Source organism: Scyliorhinus canicula, chromosome 5 (assembly GCF_902713615.1).
Source record: "Scyliorhinus canicula chromosome 5, sScyCan1.1, whole genome shotgun sequence".
NCBI classification, from domain to species: Eukaryota; Metazoa; Chordata; class Chondrichthyes; order Carcharhiniformes; family Scyliorhinidae; genus Scyliorhinus; species Scyliorhinus canicula.
This window is the reverse complement of record NC_052150.1, coordinates 130840705-130866387: the sequence shown is the minus strand read 5'-3', so window position 1 is coordinate 130866387 and position 25683 is coordinate 130840705. Positions and strand designations below refer to the sequence as shown.

Sequence of the window (25683 nt, the reverse complement as noted above, 5' to 3'; positions counted from 1 at the left end):
ACTATTTTACAGAACTATTGGTGATCAAATGGAACAAAATATAACAACTGGAGAGACAGTGGAGCCAGATTGTATGAAACCATATTCCAAAGTAGGAGCCAATTATTTGAAGAAGAAAATAATTGAAGGCCGATTAATTTTTGAGTGATCAGATCGACTGTAGAATCTTTTCCATCCCTTTACTTTATATCTGGGATTTAGCAAGGGGACATTTATGGGATTTTTTGGGTGCCTTTCTTTAGTTCTGTTTCCTCCTTGAGTCCCTAATTCTTTGTTCTGTTACTTGTGTCGCCTCTAGTAGATGAACATTACTTTTATTCTATTGGCTAATGCATTTTTATCACAATATTATTTTCAACGTTCATTTTTCTATGGTGGATAGATTTAGTGGATTGTGCAGATCTAAAGGGTGCAATCAGTAAATTTACCAGCAGTTGAAGGTAGTTGATAGGAACCAAAAGAAAATTTGAAGATAGGGAAATAGATGTGAAAAAGAGCTGTCAGTAGTTAAATATTACTTGACAATTGATTGACCATGGATAGTTACAGAAGCCATTTTTGGCTGTGGTTCCATCCCACTCCATTCCTCTGGTGATGACTTAACCGGAAAAAACTTATTTGTGATGGTCAACTACTCGGAAAATTTTAATTTGTATTTGGTAATTTGAATCTTTTTGTATGGTATAGTTGTTTTGGAAAAATGGATTAAAAATGTAATACAGCTTTCAGTTTTTCAGATGTTGTAACACAGCGGCTCATGTGTGGCATCAATTATAGATATTAGCACATAAGTAATGGGCGGCATGGTAGCATAGTGGTTAGCACTGTTGTTTCACAGCACCAGGAGCCGGAATCAAATCCTGGCTTGGGTCATTGTCTGTGCGGAGTCAGCACGTTCTCCCGTGTCTGCATGGGTTTCCTTCGGGACCTCCGGTTTCCTCCCACAAGTCCCAAAAGATGTGCTTGTTAGGTGAATTGGACATTCTGAATTCTCCCTCAGTGTACCCGAACAGGCGCCGGAGTGTGGCAACTAGGGAATTTTCACAGTAACTTCATTGCAGTGTTAATGTAAGCCTACTTGTGACACAAATAAAGGTTATTTATTTATTTTATTTATTTACAATGCCATATAATAAAATTAATGACATGTAATGTATTTGTATCTTCACCAGTGGAGTATTTGATGCTTCCCTCAAGATGGCTGCTTTCTATGGACTTTACACCTGGTTGACTCACACTATGTTTGGAATCAATATTGTCTTCATTCCTTCAGGTAATTAATTACTGGTTTTATTTATTTTGCAGATGTAAACTATGCTTTCAAATACCGATTACTACTTGTGTTGTAATTCAGCCATAAACTTTTGTCATTCTTGTTCTTGACATTTGCCAGTTGCTTTAAAAACTAACGAAGCAAAATCATAAGGTGGGAATAGTTGTCATAATATACACATCAGTATATGATGGTGCAGAGACACACAGTGACTGACACACTGCAAGACCAATCAACACACACAACACAGCAGCCAATCACCAGTTAGGGCACGCTCACTATAAAGCCAGAGGGCACTGGTTTTCCCGCTCATTCGGGATGCAGCCTCTGAGACGGACAGAGCTCGCAACTAGTAGCACAAACCTTCACCATGTGCTAACAGTTTAGACTGGTCAGGACAGGCACCGGTCTTCAGTTAATCTAACATAGTGTAGACCCACAGTGCATGTATGTTCAACAGTTCTTAGCTTAATTAGCTCCATGAGGGCCACCTGGGAGTGGAGAAGTGCCGCCGACAGGCCCGTGAGGCAGTGTACTGCACCCCCCCCCCCCCCCCCCCCCCCCCCAGTTCATTCTTGGTTCGTCTACCGGATGGCTCTCTTCTGCGTCGAAATAGGCGGGCACTGCGACTCCTTCCACGCTTGCCACGTGATCTTCAGGTCCTGTCTCGCCATCACGACGACCCCATCATGGACTTTACAGATCTCCCTGTCACTCTGCCACCCTCCGTGTCTGACACAGTCCAGCCCGTTCCAGAAACGACGGCTCTTGACCCACCCTTGAGGCAGTCAACCAGAATTCTTCACGCACCTCAGAGACTAAATTTGTGAACTGTCTGAATTCATGAACTCTCTGAATTGTTTTGTTGCTCTGTTTAATCAACCCACTGGTTTGTACATTGTTGTTCTAGTTACTATTTTGTTGCATACTGTCCATCTGCACTCGACACCTTCCAATGTAAATAGCTTAGTGTTTATGTACATAGTCTTGTAAATATGCTTGCACATGCTACACGTAGTTAGGAACACTCTCATCGTACATTATTTATTACCATGAACACGCATTTTTTTATAAAAGGGGGGGATGTCATAATATACACATCAGTATATGATGGTACAGAGACACATACTGACTGACACACTGCAAGACCGATCAACACACACAACACAGCAGCCAATCACAGGTTAGGGCACGCTCACTATAAAACCAGAGGGCACTAGTTTTCCCGCTCATTCGGGATGCAGCCTCTGAGACGGACAGAGCTCGCAACTAGTAGCACAAACCTTCACCATGTGCTAACAGTTTAGACTGGTCAGGGTAGGCACAGGTCTTCAGTTAATCTTACATAGTGTTGACAAACAGTGCAAGTATGTTCAACAGTTCTTAGCTTAATAAAATAGTGTTGTACTATTACAAGTGTTGGTAGCCTGTATGTGTTACTGCCAAGGTAAACGCAGTCCCCACAGATCCAGAGTACCCAACACATCATGTAACCAGTACGTGATGTTAGAATTTATCAGACCTACCTTCAAGTGATCTGCCTTCGACCAGCAATCAGCCATCCTGCAATATGGACAGCATCCGCCCCCCACCGCAGCTCCGCATCACCGGCAACCTCGGTGCCAACTGGAAAATCTTTAAACAGCGATTCCAGCTTTACCTTGAAGCCACAGACCTGGAAGCTGCTTCAGACGTTAGGAAGATCGCTCTCTTCCTCTCCACGGCCGGGGACCACGCCATTCATATCTTCAACTCTCTCACTTTCGCCGAAGGTGAAGGCAAGTCCAAATTCAAGACGGTCCTCCTCAAATTTGACAGTCACTGTGACAACGAGGTAAATGAAAGTTTTGAGCGCTATGTCTTCCAACAGTAAGGATGAACCTTTTCAATCTTTTCTCACCCACCTCCGCATCCTTGCGCAATCCTGTAATTACGGATCCACCTCCGACTCCATGATACGCGACCAGATCGTTTTCCGTGTTCAGTCAGACCCCCTACGCCAGCAGCTTCTCAAGGTTAAACAGCTCACCCTTGCGATTTCCATCGAGACCTGCGTTCTGCATGAACACGCCACTAACCGATACTCGCACATTCAAGCGGCTGAAACGGCCAGGGCCTCAGCCTGGATGAGGGCGGCCATTTTGCATGCTTTTCAAGGCCTCCCGCGCATGCGCGTACTGAACGAGGGGACGGCGACGCCGAAGATCGCACTGCGCAGGTGCGCACCACGTACAACCGCACCGTGCATGCGCGGTGGCGCACCAAACGTTCTGATGTCACGACGTGCAGCTACTGTGGCTCCGCCCACTTAAAGCGGCAATGTCCTGCAAAATCCCGATGCTGCTTACAATGTGGCAAGCTTGGCCACAATGCTGCTTTATGCAGGTCTGCTCAGCCTGCCAACTCTCGCCGCTCCAACCAGCTACGCAGGGATGTCCGCGCCATCCAGCCCACGGTCACCAAGTCCAATTCTGACCTGATGCTGGACCTTGACACCGAGGACCCTAAAGCACCATTTCGGATGGGCATCATTACCAAATACAAGATGCCCCCGAAGACAAACATCAAGCCTCTCCCTATATTCAGCATTGATCTGGACAACGAGTGGTGTGCCACCCTCCCGGTCAACCGATCCTGAATCCGATTCCGCCTGGACACTGCCGCTTCAGCCAATCTTATTGCGCGGTCTGACCTCGAAAGCCTCCGTGTCAAGCCTACCATCCTGCCATCAGCCTGCCAGCTATTGGACTATAATGGTAATGCCATTGCTGCCAGTGGCTCTTGCCAGCTTGAAGTAGCGCACCGGTCACTAAAGGCTAACCTGCCATTTGAAATAGTGGGATCCTCCAAAGCCTCCCTGCTTGGTGCGCAAGCATGCAAACCCCTGAACCTTGTCCAAAGGGTTCACTCCCTGTCACCTGCTGACGCGTCTGCATCTCAGGACACTGACTTTAGGACGCAGCTGGACGCCATCACCAACTGATCCCACGGTGTATTCGAGGGCATGGGCACACTCCCATACACTTATAAGATCTTGTTGAAACCAAATGCCACACCTGTGGTGCACGCACCTCGCAGGGTCCAGCACCCCTCAAGGACCGCCTCAAGCAGCAGCTGCAGGACCTCCAGGACCAGGGAGTAATTTCAAAAGTGACGGAACCGACTGACTGGGTAAGCTCCATGGTATGCGTGAAAAAACCTTCCTGCGAATATGTATTGATCCCAAGGACCTCAACCGCAATATTGAGAGAGAGCACTATCCCATTCCAAAGCACGAAGAACTCACCTGTGAGATGGCTCGTGCCAAATTCTTCACCAAGCGAGACGCCTCGAAGAGGTTCTGGCAGATCCAACTCGACGCATCCAGTCGGAAGCTCTGCACCTTTAACACCCCTTTGGCCGGTATTGTTACAACCGGATACCGTTTGGCATCATCTCTGCATCGGAAGTGTTCCACAGGGTTATGGAACAGATGATGGAATGTATTGAAGGGGTTCACGTTTATGTGGACGACATAATCGTCTGGTCTACCACCCCACAGGAGCACATTGATCGCCTCCAACGTGTCTTCCGAAGGATCCATGAGCATAGCCTCCGCCTCAACAGGGCCAAATGCTCCTTTGGTCAAACAGAAATTAGGTTCCTCGGAGACCACATCTCACAGTTTGGCATGCAGCCGGATGCAGACAAGGTAGCTGCCATTAAGGCCATGAAGACAGCGGAGGACAAGAAGGCGGTCCTCCGCTTCCTGGGCATGGTCAACTTTCCAGGGAAATTCATCTCTAACCTCGCCTCTCACACCACGGCTCTCAGGAACCTGGTCAAGAAGACGACGGAGTTCCAATGGCTCCCCGCCTATGAACACGAATGGCGGGAACTCAGGGCGAAGCTGACCACGGGCCCGGTGCTGGCATTTTTTGATCCGGCCAAAGAAACAAAGGTTTCCACTGATGCCAGTCAATCCGGCATTGGAGCAGTGCTCCTTCAGCGTGATTATGCCTCAACATGGGCTCCTGTTGCATACGCGTCACATGCAATGACGCCCACCGAACAGCGCTATGCGCAAATTGAAAAAGAGTGCCTGGGCCTTCTTACCGGAGTCGTTAAATTCCATGGCTATGTCTATGGACTCCCAAAGTTCACAGTCGAGACAAACCACAGACCGCTCGTCAATATCATTCAAAAAGAACTTAACGACACGATGCCTCGCCTGCAGCGCATTCTCCTTAAGCTCAGGTGTTACAACTTCGAGCTTGTCTACACCCCGGGCAAGGAGCTCATCGTCGCTGACGCCCTCTCCCGGCCTGTCACCACACCCTGCGACCCAGCGGGATTCGTTTGCCAGGTTGATGCTCATGTGGCATTCGCTGCATCCAATCTGCCCGCCACGGATGAACGACTCATCCAGATTTGTCGTGAGAAGGCCGACGATCCCTTGCTCCAGCGTGTCATGCGCCACCTGACAGATGGGTGGCTCAAGGGCCAATGCCCTCAATTCTATAATGTTAAACAGGTAGTGGTGGTAGACAGGTAGTGGTGGCGGTGGTAGACAGGATTCTTCTCGAGCTGGACCGCATTGTCATCCTGCATAGCATGCGCAACCTTGTCCTCGAGCAGCTCCATGAGGGCCACCTGGGAGTGGAGAAGTGCCGCCGACAGGCCCGTGAGGCAGTGTACTGCACCCCCCCCCCCCCCCCCCCAGTTCATTCTTGGTTCGTCTACCGGATGGCTCTCTTCTGCGTCGAAATAGGCGGGCACTGCGACTCCTTCCACGCTTGCCACGTGATCTTCAGGTCCTGTCTCGCCATCACGACGACCCCATCATGGACTTTGCAGATCTCCCTGTCACTCTGCCACCCTCCGTGTCTGACACAGTCCAGCCCGTTCCAGAACCGACGGCTCTTGACCCACCCTTGAGGCAGTCAACCAGAATTCTTCACGCACCTCAGAGACTAAATTTGTGAACTGTCTGAATTCATGAACTCTCTGAATTGTTTTGTTGCTCTGTTTAATCAACCCACTGGTTTGTACATTGTTGTTCTAGTTACTATTTTGTTGCATACTGTCCATCTGCACTCGACACCTTCCAATGTAAATAGCTTAGTGTTTATGTACATAGTCTTGTAAATATGCTTGCACATGCTACACGTAGTTAGGAACACTCTCATCGTACATTATTTATTACCATGAACACGCATTTTTTTATAAAAGGGGGGATGTCATAATATACACATCAGTATATGATGGTGCAGGGACACATACTGACTGACACACTGCAAGACCAATCAACACACACAACACAGCAGCCAATCACAGGTTAGAGCACACTCACTATAAAACCAGAGGGCACTAGTTTTCCCGCTCATTCGGGATGCAGCCTCTGAGACGGACAGAGCTCGCAACTAGTAGCACAAACCTTCACCATGTGCTAACAGTTTAGACTGGTCAGGGTAGGCACAGGTCTTCAGTTAATCTTACATAGTGTTGACAAACAGTGCAAGTATGTTCAACAGTTCTTAGCTTAATAAAATAGTGTTGTACTATTACAAGTGTTGGTAGCCTGTCTATGTTACTGCTAAGGTAAACGCAGTCTCCACAGATCCAGAGTACCCAACTCATCAGTAGTATGGCATTTTTCAGTGTTCTCAAGCTTTAGTATTAATTGAAGACTCATTTAATAATGTCATCATTATTGGGGATGTGATTGGTCAAAGTATCAGAGGGGATGACAGGAAAATCTTTTCAATCAGAGGGTGGTTGGTGGTAGGTGTCTGCAATTTGCTGCTCAGATTTGTGGTTGAGGCAGAAATCCTCAACTCAAGTTACCTGGATCTACACTTGTAACCTGCAAGACTATGCACCAGTTGCCAGAAGGTGGGATTAGAAAGGGTGGCTAATTTTCTATCCCCCAGCTTGTGCAGACACAATGGCCTCTTTCTATGTTGTTATTTTTGTGACTGAATTTAATTTCACAACTTTCCATATTTCCATAAAGGGAACCACAGCGTTCCCTTTAAAAATGAGCTGTTTCATGGCGTGTTCATTTTCAGTATGTGGATCGTTTTAATTTGTTTGCCGCCACTGTGCATGCTTTATATATCACAGAATAAAGCATGCACGATTCCCTTACAGGTTGTTGTGTGGGCTATGCAACTTTGTGGTAATATTAGTTACTAGTCCAATATTATAGGTACATTAGGTTACATTGCTCATTTCGTTTCTGTTAATTAGGAGATATTTTATGGGTGGGATCCCAACCTAGAAAAGATGGAAAATTATCCAGAGGACTTCTTTTAAATCTGAATGATGTGTCTCTTTAAAAATAAGCAAATATTGAAAACAGCTGAATCTTAGTTTGTAAACTGAAATTGACGGTATGTCCCTTGGCAACCTGAATAGTTCAAATGCTATGCCCATGTTTCAAGAATGATGGAAAATGGTTAATATGTGCATAGCATTTATGTCATTATGCTCGGCATCTGTTAGGTAGAAATTCAACTGGCTTCAAATTTCAGTGAGATAGCCAGTTATTAACTTGTCTCTTGAAAAGGTTGGGAAATCATGTTTTCGGCCAAGCTGAAGGTAAATCCCAAGTTGTGTTTTAGCTTTGTTGTAAAGAACATGGCTTTGAGGGAAAACGGTTGGCTGCTGCAAAGCAAATGTAACAACGAACCTAAAGGTGAGAATTTGTTTAGGTAGCGACTTAAAAGCCTTGTAGTACTGTTTGGTTTTTTTTTCAGCTCTAGCAGCCACCCTTGGAGCTGTCCCATTTCTGGGAACTTACTGGGCTGCCATGCCAGCAGTGATAGACCTCTGGTTGACACAAGGAGAGAACTTTATGGCCATCCTCCTCCTTGTTTGTCATCTGTTGCCAACCTACTTTGTGGATACAGCTATTTATTCTGATATTTCTGGGTGAGTATCATTGTCAATTTCTATTGTTTTGTCTTTGAACTTTTGAAATTCATTATACAAAGCAAAATTCTGTTAGACTGTAATCTTCTCGATGAGAAATATTAGTCTTTTATAAAACCTAAAATTCAGATTTTGTTTCTGTAAATATTAATATGAAAATTTTATTATCCAATGAATTGAGATGTTCCATTCCCCAGAATGGACCATTTCCCTCATTAAATGATACATTTGACAGCTAGTATTCAGTGCTCCAGACTCCACGTAGGTTCAGCTTACAACTTCATGGGCGGGATTCTCCGATCCCCCGACGGGTCGGAGAATCGCTGGGGAGGTGGGGACGGCGTGAATCCTCCCCGTCGCTCTGACGGCGGCTACCACATTCTCTGGCGCTGTTTTTTTGGCAGGGGCGGGGATTGCGCCGTGCCGGTCGGGGGCCGTTGGCAGTGCCCCCCCCCCCCCCCCCGGCGATTCTCCGGGCCCCGGTGGGCAGTGCGGCCGCCATTTTCGGCCAGTCCCGCCGGCGTCCCAGTCTGTACTGGCGGAACCTGGCTCTGAGGGCGGCCAGCGGAGTCCTCCGGGGGGGGGGGGGGGGGGGGGGGGTGATCCAAGGTGGCCTGGCCCGCGATCGGGGACCATCGATCTGCGGGCGGGCCTGTGCTGTGAGGGCACTCTTTCCCTCCGCGCCGGCCTGTGTAAGGCTCCGCCATGGCCGGTGTGGAGTATCACACCAGCAATTCTGGTAATACACTTGCGCTCCTGCGCATGTGCCAACTCGTGGCGGCATCCGGAGGGCCTTCGCTGCCGGTTGGCGCAATGCCAACCGCTCCAGTGCCTGCCTAGCCCCCGAAGCTGTGGAGGATTCCGCACCTTCCGGGCGGCCTGACACCAGAATGGTTCACGTCGCTCTTTGACGCCGGTACGGCCCGTCCGCCGGATACAGGAGAATCCCGGCCCATAAATTTATCTTAACCCAATCTCAGCGCCATTGAGACATTGATTCTTTTTCTGTAACGTTTGAGCAAGATGTTCATAAGGTAGTTGGTTCATTGTACCTCAACCAATATTGGGTTTGATTTTGCAGGCAGTGGCGAAGCAATAATGTTTGCCGCTGACCTCAAAGAAAGCTGTCACAAGGATCTGGTGACCACTTTCCCAAGAACTGTTATAAAGTCTGGCATTGAGACATGATTTCAAGGCATCCAACAACAGTGATATCATGAGGGTTAGAAGCCAATCACATTCATCTCATAGACAGCAAACCAGAACATTAAAAGCATTGTATTATCTTTCACTTTAAATTTAAATTTCCGAGTGCAATAAATGATTGCTTGGAGTAAGATAAAGTATCTATAAATAAACCTTAAAGATCTTTTATCTCAAAAAATGTTTTTTTAATCATAATTGAGAAATTTGAAATTCCGAAAATACAAGTGGCTATCAGAAACCAGTGAGTGTTTGCCAATAATTATGAACTTAGTATATCATAAATTCACCATATAACTCTTATGAGTGGACTGTCAGTGTGAAGGTGAATTCTTGTTAATTCACTGATTGCTTCGGGATTGCACTTTGGGGAAAAGCATCAAAAGTGCGCCCTTTGGAAAATCAGGGAATCACTGACAGAAACTTTGGATTTCCATGTTGTTCTAATGTGTGTGCGGATTTCCAAAGTTGCTATCAGTTTCAGTTGAGTACTGATGGCAAGCGCTCACAGTTTTGCAATTGTAATAATTACAAAATCTTGGCCCTGTTACAGCCAAAGGTTATGTTACTGCCTAAGGCTTACTATCTAATTACATAGAAACTCATTCCTACAGCATTAGGCTGGATTGGAACATAAACTTAATTCGTGGAAGAATGTTGTGCCTTGTAACTGCCTTCCCTCAGCCAACATTCAAGTTTACTTGAGTCACTGAAGGCTAGCATGCAGCTGCAGCAAGCTATTTAGGAAGGTTGATGGAGACTTCTGGTGGCGGCATGGAATAGGAGGTCACGCATCTGGAAGCTCCAGCTCATGACTGACCTTTTGGACCTTTTCTCCCGATTTTTTTCGGAATTTTATGAGAAAAATCGGTGGAGAGTGAGTCAGTGAGGAGAAATCCCCCACCAGTATATGGAGCCGTGGTCATGTAAGAAGAATTTGTTGAGTAACGAAGGCGACTGTAGAACTGGCAGCACGGGAAAGCATGGCGGAGGTGCAGGATCCTGGTTTGGTGGCACAGTGGTCAATGGTACAGCTGGTGGAGTTCATTCAGGAGAGCTTCACCAAGCAAAAGAAAGAACGGCTGGACCCGATTTAAGGCAACAATTGATTGGTTGGAACAGGGGCTGGAAACCCATGGACTGGTGATTCAGAAGATGGAGGAGAAGGTGCCTGAGCAAGAGGACCATTTAACCACATTGGAGGCGGAGGTGGGGCTGATGAACGACCACCAGAAGAGGCTGCAGGAGAATGCGGAGGACCTGGAGAACAGGTCCCGGAGACAAAACTTGAGGATTGTCGGCCTCCCGGAGGGCAGTGAGGGACCGGACGCAAGAGCACATGTGGCAAGTATGCTGGAAAAGTTGATGGGAGATGGTGCGTTTACTCAACCCTTGGAAATGGACAGAGTGCATAGAGTGCTTGCGAGGAAACCGCCGAGGGCGATGGTGGTGCGAATGCACCGGTTCCTGGACAAGGAACAGATTTTGCGGTGGGCCAAGCAGACACGGAGCTGCAAGTGGGAGAACTGCGAGCTGCGCATCTACCAGGACCTGGGCGCGGAACTGGCCAAAAGACTTGCCGGATTCTAAAGGGTAAACTCGGCCCTCTTCAAGAAGGGGGTGAAGTTTGGGGTGTTATACCAAGCGCGTCTGTGGGTCACTTATGAGGGCCAGGAACTTTACTTTGAATCGCCGGACGAAGCGATGGACTTTATCAAAGACAAAAGGCTGGCAGCGATTTGAGGGCATTGAACCTTGGGGAGGATATTGCGGTATCAATTCTATTAAAGTTATTTTAGTTTTGAATTGTATATGCAGTGCCCTTTCTAACACGCTTTTGGGCCGTTGCTCAGATCTATGTGTTAACTTGTTTCAGTGGGTGGAGGGGGGCGGGGGGCTCCCGACTAGGCTGATCACATGGAACATTTGAGGGCTAAATGGGCCTGTAAAGGGGGCTCGAATTTTCGCATCTGAGGGGATTGAAGGCGGACGTGGCAATGTTACACACCTGAGGGCAATAGATCAGACCAGATTGAGGAAGGGGTGGGCCGGTCAAGTATTTCATTCAGAACCGGGATGATGTGGAATTTGTGAGGCGGGTGTTAGGGAAGATCCCAGACCTAGAGTCACATAAGCTGATCATGCGGGGGGGGGGGGGCTGTCAGGGACCGGGAGGGTGCCAGCTGTAGCAAAGGAACAAAGGGATTCATGGAGCAGATGGGGGAGTAGACCTTTTTTCCTTTTTTCTCCCATGTGCACAAAGCATACTCTCGGTTTGATTTTTTTTATCCTTAGCTGGACTTGGCTGGCAGGGGTGGTTGATACTGAGTATTCGGCGATTGCTGTGTCGGACCATGCCCCACATTGGGTGGCCTTCTGGATGAGTAAGGAGAGGGGGCAACGCCCACAATGGAGGTTGGATGTGGGACTGTTATCGGATGAGGGGCTGTGCGGGCAGGTGAGGGAGTCCATCCAGGCTATCTGGAAATAATTACACGGGCGAAGTCTTGGCAACAACGGTCTGGGAAGCGCTGAAGGCAGTGGTTAGCTGTGGGAGCTAATCTCAATACAGGCCCATAAGGAAAAGGTGGAGCGAGCAGATATAGATAGGCTGGTTGGGGAAATACTCCAGGTGAACAGGAGACCTTCGGAGGCCCCGGAGGCAGGGTTACTGAAGGAGCGGCAGAGGCTATATATGGGGTTTGGCTTGTTATCTGCAGGGAAGGCGGTGCAGCATTTCAGGAAGGCGTGGGGGGGGTGATATACGAGTATGGAGAGAAGGCCAGCAGGATGCTTGCACACCAGCTGAGGAAAATGGAGACGGCCAGGGAGATGGGAAGAGTGAAGGACAGAGGTGGGAATGTGGTCTTGGACCCAGCTGGAGTGAACGGGGTGTTTAAGAAGTTTTGTAGCAGGCTATATGAGTCGGAACCCCCAGCTGGGGTAGAGAGGATGAGGCAGTTCCTAGGTGAGTTGAAGTTTCCGAAGGTGGAGGAAGGATTGGTGGAGGGGTTGGAAGCCCCGATTGGAATTGAAGAAATAGTAGAGTGGCTAGAGGCCATGCAGAAGGCCCCGGGGCCGGACGGCTATCCAGTGGAATTCTACAAGAAGTTCTCTGAGGTGCTGGGTCCATTGCTGGTGAGAGCATTTAATGAGGCAAGGGAGTCGGGTTTCCTTCCCCCAACAATGTCATAGGCCTCTGTCTCACTGATCCTGAAGCGGGGGAAGGAACCAGAGTTATGTGGATCACTTAGACCAATTCCCCTATTGAATGTGGATGCTAAACTGTTGGCTAAAATATTGGCATCAAGGATACAGGAAAGTGTTCCTGAGGTGATAGGGGAAGACCAGGCGGGGTTTGTTAAGGGCAGGCAGCAGACTGCCAATGTTAGAAGGCTCTTAAATGTTATCGTGATGCCCTCAGAGGGGGTGGAGATGGAGGTGCGATAGACGCTGAAAAGGCCTTTGACCGGGTGGAGTGGAATTATTTGAGGGAGGTGTTAGGATGGTTTGGATTTGGGAAGGGCTTCATTGATTGGGTTAGATTGTTGTACCTGGCACCGGTGGTGAGTGCATGAACGAATCGGCTAACGTTGGGCTATTTTAAGCTGCACAGAGGGACAAGGCAAGGGTGTCTCCTCTCACCGCTGTTGTTTGTTCTGGCCATAGAGCCATTGCCGATGGCTTTAAGAGCATCTACAGACTGGAAGGGGTTGGTTTGGTGGAGGGGTGGAACACGGTCTCCCTTTACGCCGACGACCAGCTCCTGCATATTTCTGACCCGTTAGGGGGGATGGGGAGATTATGCGGATCTCGGGAATTTGGCCGGTTTTCGGAGTATAAATTGAATATGCGGAAAAGTGAGATGTTCGCGATCCAGATGAGATGGCAGGAGAGGAGACTGGGAGAGCTGCTGTGGGAGGGAGCTTTTGCTATCTGGGAATCCAGCTGGCACGGGAATGGGAGACACTGCACAAGTTAAATCTGACCTGTCTAGTAGAGCAAACAAAGGATGACTTTGAAAGGTGGGATATGGTCCCGCTGTCACTGGCGGGGTGGATACAGACCGTGAAAATGACGGTCCTCCCCAGATTTCTGTTCGTTTTTCAGTGCCTCACCATCTTTATCCAAAGGGCCTTTTTTAAACGGTTAAACAAAGTGATTTTTGGCTTTGTATGGGTGGGTAAAACCCCGCGAGTGAAGAAAATGTTGCTGGAGCGTAGTTGAGCAGAGAGTGGGTTGGCACTGCCGAACTTTAGCAACTATTACTGGGTGGGAAATGTAGCCATGATTAGGAAGTGGGGGGGGGGGGGGGGGGGGGGGGGGTGGGTCGGTGTGGGAGTGAGTGGAGGTAGCACCATGTAAGGACACAAGCTGGGGGCATTGATAACGACACCTCTGCCGTTCTCGCCGACCCGGTACTCCAGCCCGGTGGTAGTGTCGGCCCTGAGAGTCTGGGGGCAGTGGAGGAAATATATGAGAGTGGAGGGAGCATCGGTCTGGGCCCTGATTTGCAATAACCATCTGTTTGTATCGGGAAGGCTGGATGGGAGGTTTCGGAGATGGCAGAGAGCAGGGACTGAGAGGATGGGGGATCTATTCATAGATGGGAGCTTCCCTTGTTTGAAGAATTTAGAGGAGAAGTTTGAACTGCCAGCAGGAAATGGATTCCGGTATCTGCAGGTGCGGGATTTCTTGCAAAGGCAGGTTCCGACCTTTCCGCTCCTACCGCCATGGGGGGTACAGGACAGGGTAGTTTCCAGAATGGGGGTGGGAGGGGAGGAAGGTATCAGACATCTACAAAAAGCTTATGGAGTCAGAAGAAACTCAGATAGAGGAGTTAAAGGGCAAGTGGGAAGATAAGCTGGGGGAGAGATAGAGGTGGGTCTGTGGGCGGATGCTTTGAGCAGAGTTAACACATCCTCATCATGTGCCAGGCTTAGCCTGATACAATTTAAGGTAGTTCACCGGGCACACATGATGGTGACCCGGATGAGCAGGTTTTTTGGGGTAGATGACAGGTGTGCGAGGTGTACGCGGGGCCTAGCAAATCATGTCCATATAGGGCAGCACGGTGGCGCAAGTGGTTAGCCTGGTTGCCTCATGGCGCCGAGGTCCCAGGTTCGATCCCGGCTCTGGGTCACTGTCGGTGTGGAGTTTGCACATTTCCCCCCCCCCCCCCCCCCGTGTTTTTTTTTTACATAGAATTTACAGTGCAGAAGGAGGCCATTCGGCCCATCGAGTCTGCACCGGCTCTTGGAAAGAGCACCCTACCCCCTACACAAGGTGAACACCTCCACCCTAGCCCCATAACTCAGTAACTCCACCCAACACAAAGGGCAATTTTGGACACTAAGGGCAATTTATCATGGCCAATCCACCTAACCCGCACATCTTTGGACTGTGGGAGGAAACCGGAGCACCCGGAGGAAACCCACGCACACACGGGGAGGATGTGCAGACTCCGCACAGACAGTGACCCAAGCCGGAATCGAACCTGGGACCCTGGAGCTGTGAAGCGATTGTGCTATTTTTGCCCCCACAACCCAAAAGATGTGCAGGATAGGTGGACTGGCCATGCTAAATTGCCTCTTAATTGGAAAAAATGAATTGGATACCCTAAATTTATAAAAGAAAAATCATGTCCATATGTTTTGGGCCTGCCCGAAGCTTAGGGGATCCTGGCAGGCTTTTGCAGATGTCATGTCCACGGTACTAAAAATACGGGTGGTGCCGAGTCCAGAGGTGGCGATCTTTGGAGTGTCGGAAGATACGGGAGTCCGGGGGGCGAGAGAGGCTGACGTTTTGGCCTTTGCCTCCCTGTAGCCCGGAGATGGATATTGCTAGCGTGGAGGGACTCAAAACCCCCAAAATCAGAGACCTGGGTTCGCGACATGGCTGGGTTTCTCAGTCTTGAGAAAATCAAGTTCGCCCTAAGAGGGTCAACGATAGGGTTCGTCCAAAGGTTTATCGACTTCTTTGGGGAAAATTAACTGTCAGCAGAGGCAATAATCTAAAGAGAGGAGGGGGGAGTTAGGTTATTTTCTGTTAAGGGTAGGAAGGGCTTGTTCGGGTTGGAAATGATGTATAAACGTTTATATTTGGATTTGCTTTCTTTTCTGTTGTTATTATAAAATTACAAATACCTTAATAAAATGTTTTTTTTAAGAAAAGGAAGGTTGATGTAATATTAGCCTTTATCGCAAGATGATTTGAGTACAGGAGTATTGAGGTCTTGCATCAGTTGTATAGGAGCTTGGTTAGATCAAACCTGGAATACTGTGCAGTTTTGGTTCCCCCTACATAAAAACATACAAAGAAAATAGAAGCAGAGGAGGCAATTCAGCCCTTTGAGCCTGCTCCACCATTCATTATGATCATGGCTGATCATCAAGTTCAATACCCTGATCCCGCCATCCCCCATATCCCTTGATCCCGTTAGCCCAAAGAGCTATATCTCATTCCTTCATGAAATTACACAACAATTTGGCCTCAACTACTTTCTGTAGTAGTGAAATTTCTCCTCACCTCAGTCCTAAAAGGTTTATCCCTTATTCCCTAGTTATTGATTTTTTATCTCCCCCCATCACCACCACCACCATCGGGATCATTCTTTCTGAATCTACCCTGTCTAATCATGTTAGACTTTGTAAGTTTCAATGAAATCCCCTCTCACTCTCCTAAACTCCAATGAATATGATCCTAACCGACTTAGTCTCTCCTCATATGACAGTCCCGCCACCCAGGAATCAGTTTGGTAAACCTTCACTGCACTACCTCCTACATCAGAAAGGATATTTTGCCATAGAGGGAGTTCAACGAACATTCACCATGATGGCGGGACTCTCTTATGAAGAGAAATTGGGCAAACTGGACTTGTATTCTCTAGAATTTCGAAGAATGAGAGGGGATCTCATTGAAACCTACAAAATACTTAAAGGAATAGACGTAGTAGATGCAGATAAGTTCTTTCCCTTGGTTGGGGAGTCTCGAACCAGGGGTCACAATTTCAAAATAAGGAGGATGCCAATTAGGACTGAGATGAGGAGAAATTTTGTTACACCTCCAGATGATTGAGAGGACTGTGAATCTTCAGAATTCTCTAACTAGAGGACTATACAAACTCTGTCATTGTGTATGTTTAAAGCAAAGATTGATAGATTTCTGATTAACAATAATGTAAAGAGTTTGGGGAATAGTGGGTGTAAAAGCATTGAAGGTTCCGATTAGCCAAGTTCATATTCAATAGCAGAACAGGTTTTGACTTCCGATGGCCTAATGTAGAAGAAGGTTGCACATTGGGTAGCTCCCGCTAGAGACCTCGTTTGTTGGCACTTTTCACCTGGTTTTTGGGGAGAATTTGTATGCAAACTCGTCCCAGTTGAAACGTGGTTATTAAATTATGGGCTTGAGAGTGAAGCTTGAGGACCTGGAGAATAGGTCACGACAGCAGAACCTTAGGATTGTGGGGCTGCCTGAGAGGGTGTAGGGCCCGATGTCGATTTTTCGATTATGTTCACAAATCTGCTGAGGGAGGAGAACAATGATCCAGTTAACACAGTGGGGGACAGAATGGGGTTGTTGAATGTTTTGGGGTTTACTCAAGATATAAATTGAAATTGGAGAAAAGTGAGTGTTTTTCGGACACACAAGGGATGGGAGGTAATCTGGGGGTGCTGCTGTTCCATTTAGCGGGCACTCACTTTGATTATTATGGGGTGCAGGTGGCTCGGGATTGGGCTCGGCTTTGTGAATTGCACTTTGCGAGCCCAGTGAGTTGGGTTGAGGCCAATTTACAGAGGCAGGACAGCCTTCACCTTTCATTGGCAGGCCGAGTTCATTCGGTGAAGATGAACATTCTACCGCGGTTTCTGTTTGTATCCCAATGTCTACCGTTTATTCTACGAAAGGTGTTCTTTGTGGGGGTGGAGAGATTGATTGTGTCCTTCATTTGGGTGGGCAAGGTAGCCAAGATTTGTAAAACGGTTCTCCAGACGGACCGGCAGGCAGGGGCTTGGCGTTGCCGAGCCTGATTTACTATTATTGGGCAGCGAATGTGGAGACGGTGTTGCGCTGGTGTGCGGATCAGGAGGCAGTTTGGATAAAGATGGAGTAAAGTTCATGCAGGAGGTCGGGGCTGCGGGCTTTGGTGATGGTCTCACTTCCGTTCAGGGGCGGTGTCGAAGTTGGTGCTGATTTGTGCAAACCAAATGTTCCAACCAGCATGATTACATGCTAAGTTTAGGGGCTGGGAGGACAAAGGTGTGGAAGGAATGAGAGATTTGTTTTTGGAAGGGCGGTTTACGAGCTTTGTCAGGGAAGTTGGGCTCTCGCAGTCAGGAACCTTTAGGTATTTGCAGGTTTGTGACTTTGCACGGAAGATTTTTCTGAAGTTTCCAGTAGTTCTGCCATCGTCGATGCTGGAAGGGGTTCTGTTGCTTGCAGGGATGGAGGAGAGGAGTTCTTCGGGAATTTACGGGATGATCCGGGAGGAGGCTACTGTCGCTGGAGGGGGTCGAGTGGGAGCGATTGGAGGAAGGGGTGTGGTGTGAAGCGCTGTGTGCCAAGACTTGGGCTTATACAGTTAAAGGTGGTACAAAGGGTGCACCTAACGAGGTGTAGGATGAGACGGCTGTTTAAGGGAGTAGAGGACTGGGAGGGGCCTGACCAACCATGTACATATGTTCTGGTCATGCCCTGAGCTGGTGAAATTTTTGGTCTCTTTCTTCAGCACCATGTTCATGATTCTACGAATAGATTTGGAGCTCAGTCCCTTAGGGGCCATATTTAGATTTTAATTTATTGTCACTTGTGCCGAGGTACAGTGAAAGTATTGTTCTGCGTACAGTCCAGATATATCGTTCCACAATGAAAAACATAGGATATACGATAAATACACAATGTAAATCTTGACATAGACATCTGGAGAAGCATACAAAGTGTGCTTTGTACAAAGTGTAGAGGAGATGCGTGGAGACATCAGTTTAGTCCAGTATTTTTCAAACTTTTATTCCCGGGACCCACTTTTACCAAACAGCAGACCTTTGGGACCCACACTGGCCGACATTCGCAACCCATGGCGGCCGACCTTGGAGACCTACGCCGCCAACTTTCACAACGCACCACTATTGCTTACCTTTTATGCGGCAGGTGAGCCTGTTTGGTCCTCATGATCTCATTTGCTTAGTCGTTACATTTCCGAAAATGACTTCAGCTGATGATTTAAGTTCTCGCTGCATCCTTTGAAAAAAGTCAGCAGGTTTGTCCTCAAATTCGCCATGCTTAGTCTTCAAATGCCTTTGAAGATTTGAGGGTTTTAAACTTTAATTTGCAGGACTTCCCTGAATGTAACACACATGGACTTTGCATCCTGATTTGCATTGGCACAATGAACACAATACCTCAAGAAATCATCTTTATACTGCTTTGTTCCTAATTTCCGTTTCTTCTTAATTGTTTCTTCACCAGAGGCCCTGGAGCCCTGGATACAGTTCACACCAGCAATGTTTTGTCCTGTCGTGGACTCTCCTGAGAACCTCGCTCCAGCAGATTCAGTTGTGAGACCCTTGTCTGTTTGTGTCTCTGGCCCCTCTTCCTTATAAAATAATCTATTTTCAGTTCTTCACAAAGTCTTGTTGTTTGCTTGCTGGCAGCTACAAAATGGAAGAATCTCCATGAATTTGCATCCAAAACACGGATGTACAGGACGCGTGACATTAGTGTACGTGCTGGGCGTGTGACCTCTGCCGATGCCTCTGGCGGAAAGACTCGATTGTTCATATTTAAAGGCCGGTCGCGGCCAGCATTCTTTTTCTTTAATTTGAAACTTTATTTCCAATACTTGATTTTTTCCAAGTTTGTGACTTTTTATTACTTAAAATTAAAAGAATTTCAGTAGAACATGCGGATTCTTACATTTACACACAAACTTTGTTTTAAATATGTTCCCATTTCTTTAGAAATGTAAACAAGTGTAGGAAGTTCAATCTTGTTTTTACTTTACAAACATTGACTTTAAACGAGATGAAATGACTTGTCAAAAGATGAAATGTCACAATGACAAACCTGGCCTGGGTTCCCTCGCACTGTCCAGTAGCCGCATCCACCCCAGTCAAAGATTGATGACCACTTCCTCACCAGTACTTCATGTCATGGGCGTGCAATTGGACGTTGTGCCGGCCGTTGAACAGCTTGACCACGGAAAAGGGCTTGGTCTTTTTTTTGTTGAAGCATCGTATGCTTGGTAATGATGCCCACTCGGAATGGGGATTTGAGATCCTCGGTGTCAGGGTCTAGAACCATGTCGGAGTCGGAATCTGTGACCGGTTGTTGTACGGTCTGGACGTTCCTGCGCTGCTGCTGGGAGCGAAGGGAGGCAGGTGTTTGAGCAGACCTGCACAGGGCTGCGTAGTGGCCAAGCTTGCCACACTGGAGACAGCATCGAGATTTCGCAGGACATTGCCGCTTTAAGTGGGAGGAGTTGAAACTTCTGCTTAAATATCTCCCAGTTGGCACTGAGGTTGCCGGTGACGCGGAGCGGCGGGGGAGGGTGGACGTTGTCTATACTACCGGATGGCTGATCACTGGTCGAAGGCAGATTATCTCAGGGTCCATCAAACTCTAACATCACGCACTGGTACCATGATGTGTTGGGTATGCTGGGTCTATGAGGACTGCGTTTACCATAGCAGTGAGAGAGACAGGCTTCCAACACTTGTAGAAGTATAACTCTATTTTATTGAACTGTGAGCTGTTAAACATACTTGCACTATGGGTTGACACCATGTTAAGTTGACTGGAGACCTGAGGCTAACCTGACCAGACTATACTGCTAGCACATGGTAGATGTTCGTGTTGCTGATCACGGGCTCTGGCTGTCTCAGAGGCTGCATCCCGAGAGAGCGGGAAAACTAGTGCCCTCTGACTTTATAGTGTCCTGTCTGGTGATTGGCTGCTGTGTCCTGTGTGTTGATTGGTCATTCAGTGTGTCAGCAGGGTCTATCTATGCACCATCAAATACTTGTGTGTATATTATGACAGGGTATTCTTCCCGCGATCAGGAACGCCATGACCGATTGCTCCATGACCCTTCGACACCCGCCCGTGACCCACTAGCGGGTTGCGACCCTGAGTTTGAAAAACGCGTCTTAAGTGTTGACGCCAGCATAAACACCGGAGTGTTTCACGCCAGCGTCAATGGGCCTTTTGGCCCAGCGATTCTGTAACCCATGGGGCCAGCATGCTGCTGGAGTGCTCCGCGCTGCTCCAGCTGCTTTACGCAGTCCTGCACTGTTTGCCGCGGGTCCGCACATGCATGCGGCGGCTGCTTCTGCGCCGGTGCCGCGCAACATGGCGGAGCCACACAACGGGCTGGCGTGGAAGAAGGTAGCCACCACCATATCGCGCGCGCCCGCCGATCGGTGGCCCCCGATCGTGGGCCTAGCTGTCATGGAGGGCCCCCGGAGATCCCCCGCCCCGCCCGCAAGGACAGCCACCGCAGCCGCGCTGCTGAGCTCCCGCCGGATGGAACCATACGTAAACCACGCCGGCGGGAACTCGACCGGTCGACCGCGGAGAATTGCTGCAGGGGCCTCTTTCAATGGCCCCCGACAGGCGCCCCGGCGACCACTTGTGTGCGACTGGCACCGAATTTCCAGTTGCCGGAGAATCTCGTCCCGGCATCGGACTCGATCGCGCGTCTGTGGCTCCATTCTCTGCCACCCCCCCCGAGCGCCATTTCGGCGAGGAGGCTTGGCGAGTCCCGGCCCCTGTTTTAGTCCATAAGAGGGTCATTCAGGAGTCCGGTAACAGTAGGTAAGAAGCTATTTTTGAATCTGTTTCTGCGTATTCTCAGCCTTTTGTATCTCCTGCCCGATGGAAGAGGTTGTCAGAGAGAATATCCCGAGTGGGAGGGTCTTTGATTATGCTGCCCACTTTCCCAAGGTAGCTGGAGGTGTAGACAGAGTCATTGGATGGGAGGCAGGTTCGCGTGATTGACTGGGCTGTGTTCACGACTCTCTGAATTTTCTCATGGTCTTGGGCCGAGCAGTTGCCTTACCAAGCTGTGATGTAGCCAGAGAGGTTTATTTCTTTGGTGCATGTATAAAAATTGGTAAGAGTGAACGTGGACATGCCGACTTTCCTTAGTTTCCTGGCTCCACCTCGGCACCATTGATGCAGACAGGGTGTACGATATGTTGCTTTCTGAAGTCAATGACGAGCTCCTTAGTTTTGCTGACATTGAGGGAGACGTTGTTGTTACATCATGCCACTGGGTTCTCTACCTCTCTTCTGTACTCTGAATCATCGTTGTTTGAAATCTGACCCACTATGGTCGTGTCATCAGCAAGCATTTGGAACTAAATTTTGCCACACAGTTGTGTGTGTATAGGGAGTATAGTAGGTGCTAAGTACGCAGTGTTGCGAGGTCCTTGTATTGAGGACTATCAATGGGAAGGTTTTGTTGTTTATCCTCACTGATTTTGGTCTATGGGTCAGAATATCGAGGATCCAGTTGTCGAGAGAGGAGACAAGTCCTAGGTTTTGGAGTTTTGAAATGAGCATGGCTGGGATTATAGTGTTGAAGGAAGTGCTGTTGTCAATGAATAGGAATCTGACTTATGATTCCTTGTTGTCGAGATGCTTCAGGGCTGAATGTAGGGACAGGGGGATGGTGTTTGCTGTGGACTGGTTGTGGCGGTATACGAATTGCAGTGGATCAAGGCATTCTGGGAGTATGGAGTTGATGTGACTCATGATCAACCTCTGTCAGCACTTCATAATGATAGATGTCAAGGCTACTGGATGATAGTTGTTGAGGCACATTGCCTGTTTCTTCTTTGGCACCGGTATGATGGTGGTCTTCTTCAATCAGGTGGAAACCTTGGAACGGAGTAGGGAGAGGTTCAGGATGTCCCTGAACACAGCCGCCAGTTAGTCCACACAGGATCTGACTCCATGACCAGGGATTCCATCAGGGCACGTTGTTTTCCATAGGTTTACTTCCAAGAAGGCCAATCTGACTTCTGATGTTGTGACAGTAGGTATGGGTGTGTCCGAGGCTGTCAGGGCAATTGACAACGGTTTGTTGGCTTTCCGCTCAGAACGAGCATATAATGCATTTGAGTTGATCAGGGAGGGGTACTCTGTTGCCAGAGATTATACTCGGCTTAGCTTTGTAGCCCGTTATATTGTTTAAGCTTTGCCACAACCAACGAGAATCTGTCATTAGTCTGTGATTCTAGCTTAGTCTGGTATTGTCTCTTGGCATCCCTGATGGCTTTGTGAAGCTCGTACCTAGATTTCTTGTACAGGTCAGGGTCACCTGTTTTGAACTCCTCAGACCTGGCCTTCCGTGGGGAGTGAATCTCCTGGTAAACCATGGTTTCTGGTTGTGGAATGCATGTCCTACCTTCTTTGGCACACAATCTTCTACAAGCTTACTGATGAAGTCTGATGGTGGAGTCTCATACTCGTTTAGATTGGTTGCTGAGTTCGTGAATATGGACCAGTCCACTGACGGCAAGCAGTTATGTAGGGGCTTTTCCATTGCCTTAGACCAGCATTGCACAACCCTCTTGACCGGATTCTCCTGCTTAAGTTTCTGCTTGTATGCCGGGAGAAGGAGCACTGTCTTCTGGTCCGATTTTCCAAAATGTGGTCGGGGGAATGGATCGGTAGGCACCTTTTGACGTTTTGTGTAGCAGTGGTCAAGAATGTTGGACCCCTAGTGGGACAAGGTTGTGCTGGTCAAATTTTGGTAGCACACTCTTGAGGTTGACCTGGTTGAAGTACCCGGCCACGATGAACAAGGCCTACGGGTGTTCTGTTTCATTGTTATTTAAAGCGGTATACACTTCATCAAGCGCCTTCTTCACTTCCGCCTCGGATGGGATCTAGACCGCAGAAGTGAACTCCCGTGGAAGGTAGTATGGGCGGCACTTCATAGTCCGATATTCCAGGTCCTGGGAGCAGTAGTTCACCAGGGTCGCCGCATCCAAGCACCAGGAGGAGTTGATGAGGAGGCAAACCCCTCCATCCTTCGCTGTGCCCAATGACACCATGCAGTCCATCTGTTGTATTGAGAAGCTGTCAGATTGTAAGGCACAGTCCAGTGAGGCAGGAGTGAGCCATGTCTCTTCAAACAGAGCACACTTACTTCCTTCTGAGAGCAAGTCTAGCGTTAAGCTCATCCAGTTTGTTTTTGATCGCTTGGACGTTTGCCGTGGGTAAGCTGAGGAAAGGAGACTTTAAACCGCCTTGTTTTAGTCTCACCTGCAGACCACCGCGTTTCCCTCGCTTCCTCAGTTTGTAGCTTCTACTGGATGGTCCCAGGTTCCGATGGGAGAAGTCCGATCTTGTGGAGGTTAAGTGGTTGTGTCTGGTGCTGGCTGTGATTTCTGGGTTGGGGGTGGGGGGGATTCGATTAGGCCCCAGGGTTCCATGAAGACGGGTCTACCTTTCAGGGTGTTTGGGTCCTCGTCTGGGGTCTTCACTGTTTTGGAGGTGTTTGGTTTGGGCCAACTGGCAGGATCTTCCTCGGTCAGGTTGGACGGGTCACGTGTTCGGTTCCAGCGTAGGTGGTCTGGTCGGGCATTTCTGGAATCGGGCTTGGAGTCGGTCTGGTCGGGCCTCCACATTGATTCTCCTCTTCTCAATCTGCCGGTAGGTCAGGGTGCTAAGCAGGCCCCTCCGGGTCGGGTCGAGTCTCGTGGTCGGAGGCCGGGTCATGCGCTTTGGGGGTCTGGGGCGTTTCCTGGGGCAGGTCGGGCGCTCAGGGAGCCGAATCGTTTTCCATGCGAGGTCGGGGTCGGGATTCCGCATCAGGACTCTTCCACTTCCAGGGCGAGATCGGGGTCGAGTCGCCAGAGGAGTCATAGAATCATAGAATTTGCAGTGCAGAAGGGGGCCGCTCGGCACATCAAGTCCACACCGGCCCTTGGAAAGCGCACTTCACTTAAGCCCACACATCCATCCTATCCCTGTTACCCAGTAACCCCGCCTAACCTTTTTGGACACTAAGGGCAATTTAGCATGGTCAATCCACCAAACCTGCACATCTTTGGACTGTGGGAGGAAACCTACGCAGACACTGGGAGAACGTGCAGACTCCGCACAGACAGTGACCCAAGCCAGGAATTGAACCTCGGAATCCTGGAGCTGTAAAGCAATAGTGCTAACTTCGTGCTACGGTGCCGCAAATTGAAAGTTGCCACAAGCAGCTGCCATCTGACTCCAGGCATGGTACCGATGATATGGCAGGGGACCAATCATCCATAAATCTCCGTGGGCAGGCGAGAGAGGGTTTGGGAGGAATCGTTTATAAATCATTTCTTACTGGCATATTTTTGTTGAATGTTGACCATCGCATCGTAAGACTACCTGCTTTCCTTCAAATAATGGAAGGCAATACTTAAGTTTCACATAAATGGATGAAACAAAATTTCATTCAAAGCTCAGTATTGTAGGGTGCTGATGTCATCAGTACGGCTTAGTAAACTCTTTGTGCTTTAAGTAGGTTAATAGTGTCAATTTAGTAATCACAAGAGCTCTGTGTACGGTAATGTGTTCGAGCTTGGAGCTGCCACCATGCTTGCTTGTGTAGACAGCTTTGTCCAACACCAAACTGACCCCTAGGTGTGGGTCATTTGTTCTTTTACATTACTGTGGGCGGTACTGTACTCAATCCAACGTTATGGGAGGCACAGTTGCACAGTGGACAGTGGTTAGCACTGTTGCTTCACAGTGCCAGGGTCCCAGGTTGGATTCCCGGCTTGGGTCACAGTGTTTGCGGAGTTTGCACATTCTCTCTGTGTCTGCGTGGGTTTCCTCCGGGTGCTCCGGTTTCCTCCCACAAGTCCCGAAAGACGTGCTGTTTGGTAATTTGGACATTCTGAACTCTCCTTCAGTGTATCTAAACAGGTGCCCGAATGTGGCGACTAGGGGCTTTTTACAGTAATTTCATTGCAGTGAAAAGACTACTTGTGACAATAAAGATTATTATTACTATTAACCCTATATGTGCTGGACCCTTGTACTGTAGTCAATACATGCTCCATGTCAACCTAGTTTGAGCTTAATCCTCGCTATGTGGATGCTTTTATTTGTAAGTGGAATATGGGCAGCACTGAAGTTGTTTGTTGATTATCCCTATTTCCCCAAAGGTGGTAGTGGTGGGCTTTCTTCTTGAGTAACAGTTTGTATTCTAAAGGACGTTAGTGAACCAGCTGTTTTTTTAAATAATAAATTGGCAGCTTTCATGCCATTATCTTCAAGTTATGTTCTGGTCGCAG

The 25683-nt window shown here is 48.4% G+C and overlaps 1 protein-coding gene across 4 annotated transcripts in view; it reads left to right on the top strand.

Annotated features, from left to right (window-relative positions):
- tmem245 (transmembrane protein 245) overlaps positions 1-25683 on the top strand; it is a 241383-nt gene that overhangs the window by 188885 nt on the left and 26815 nt on the right. For all 4 annotated transcript variants that reach the window (XM_038797672.1, XM_038797671.1, XM_038797670.1 and 1 more), the window contains 2 exons: positions 1173-1273; positions 8014-8188. In XM_038797672.1, coding sequence (XP_038653600.1) covers positions 1173-1273; positions 8014-8188 — 276 coding nt within the window. The remainder of the gene's footprint in view (positions 1-1172; positions 1274-8013; positions 8189-25683) is intronic.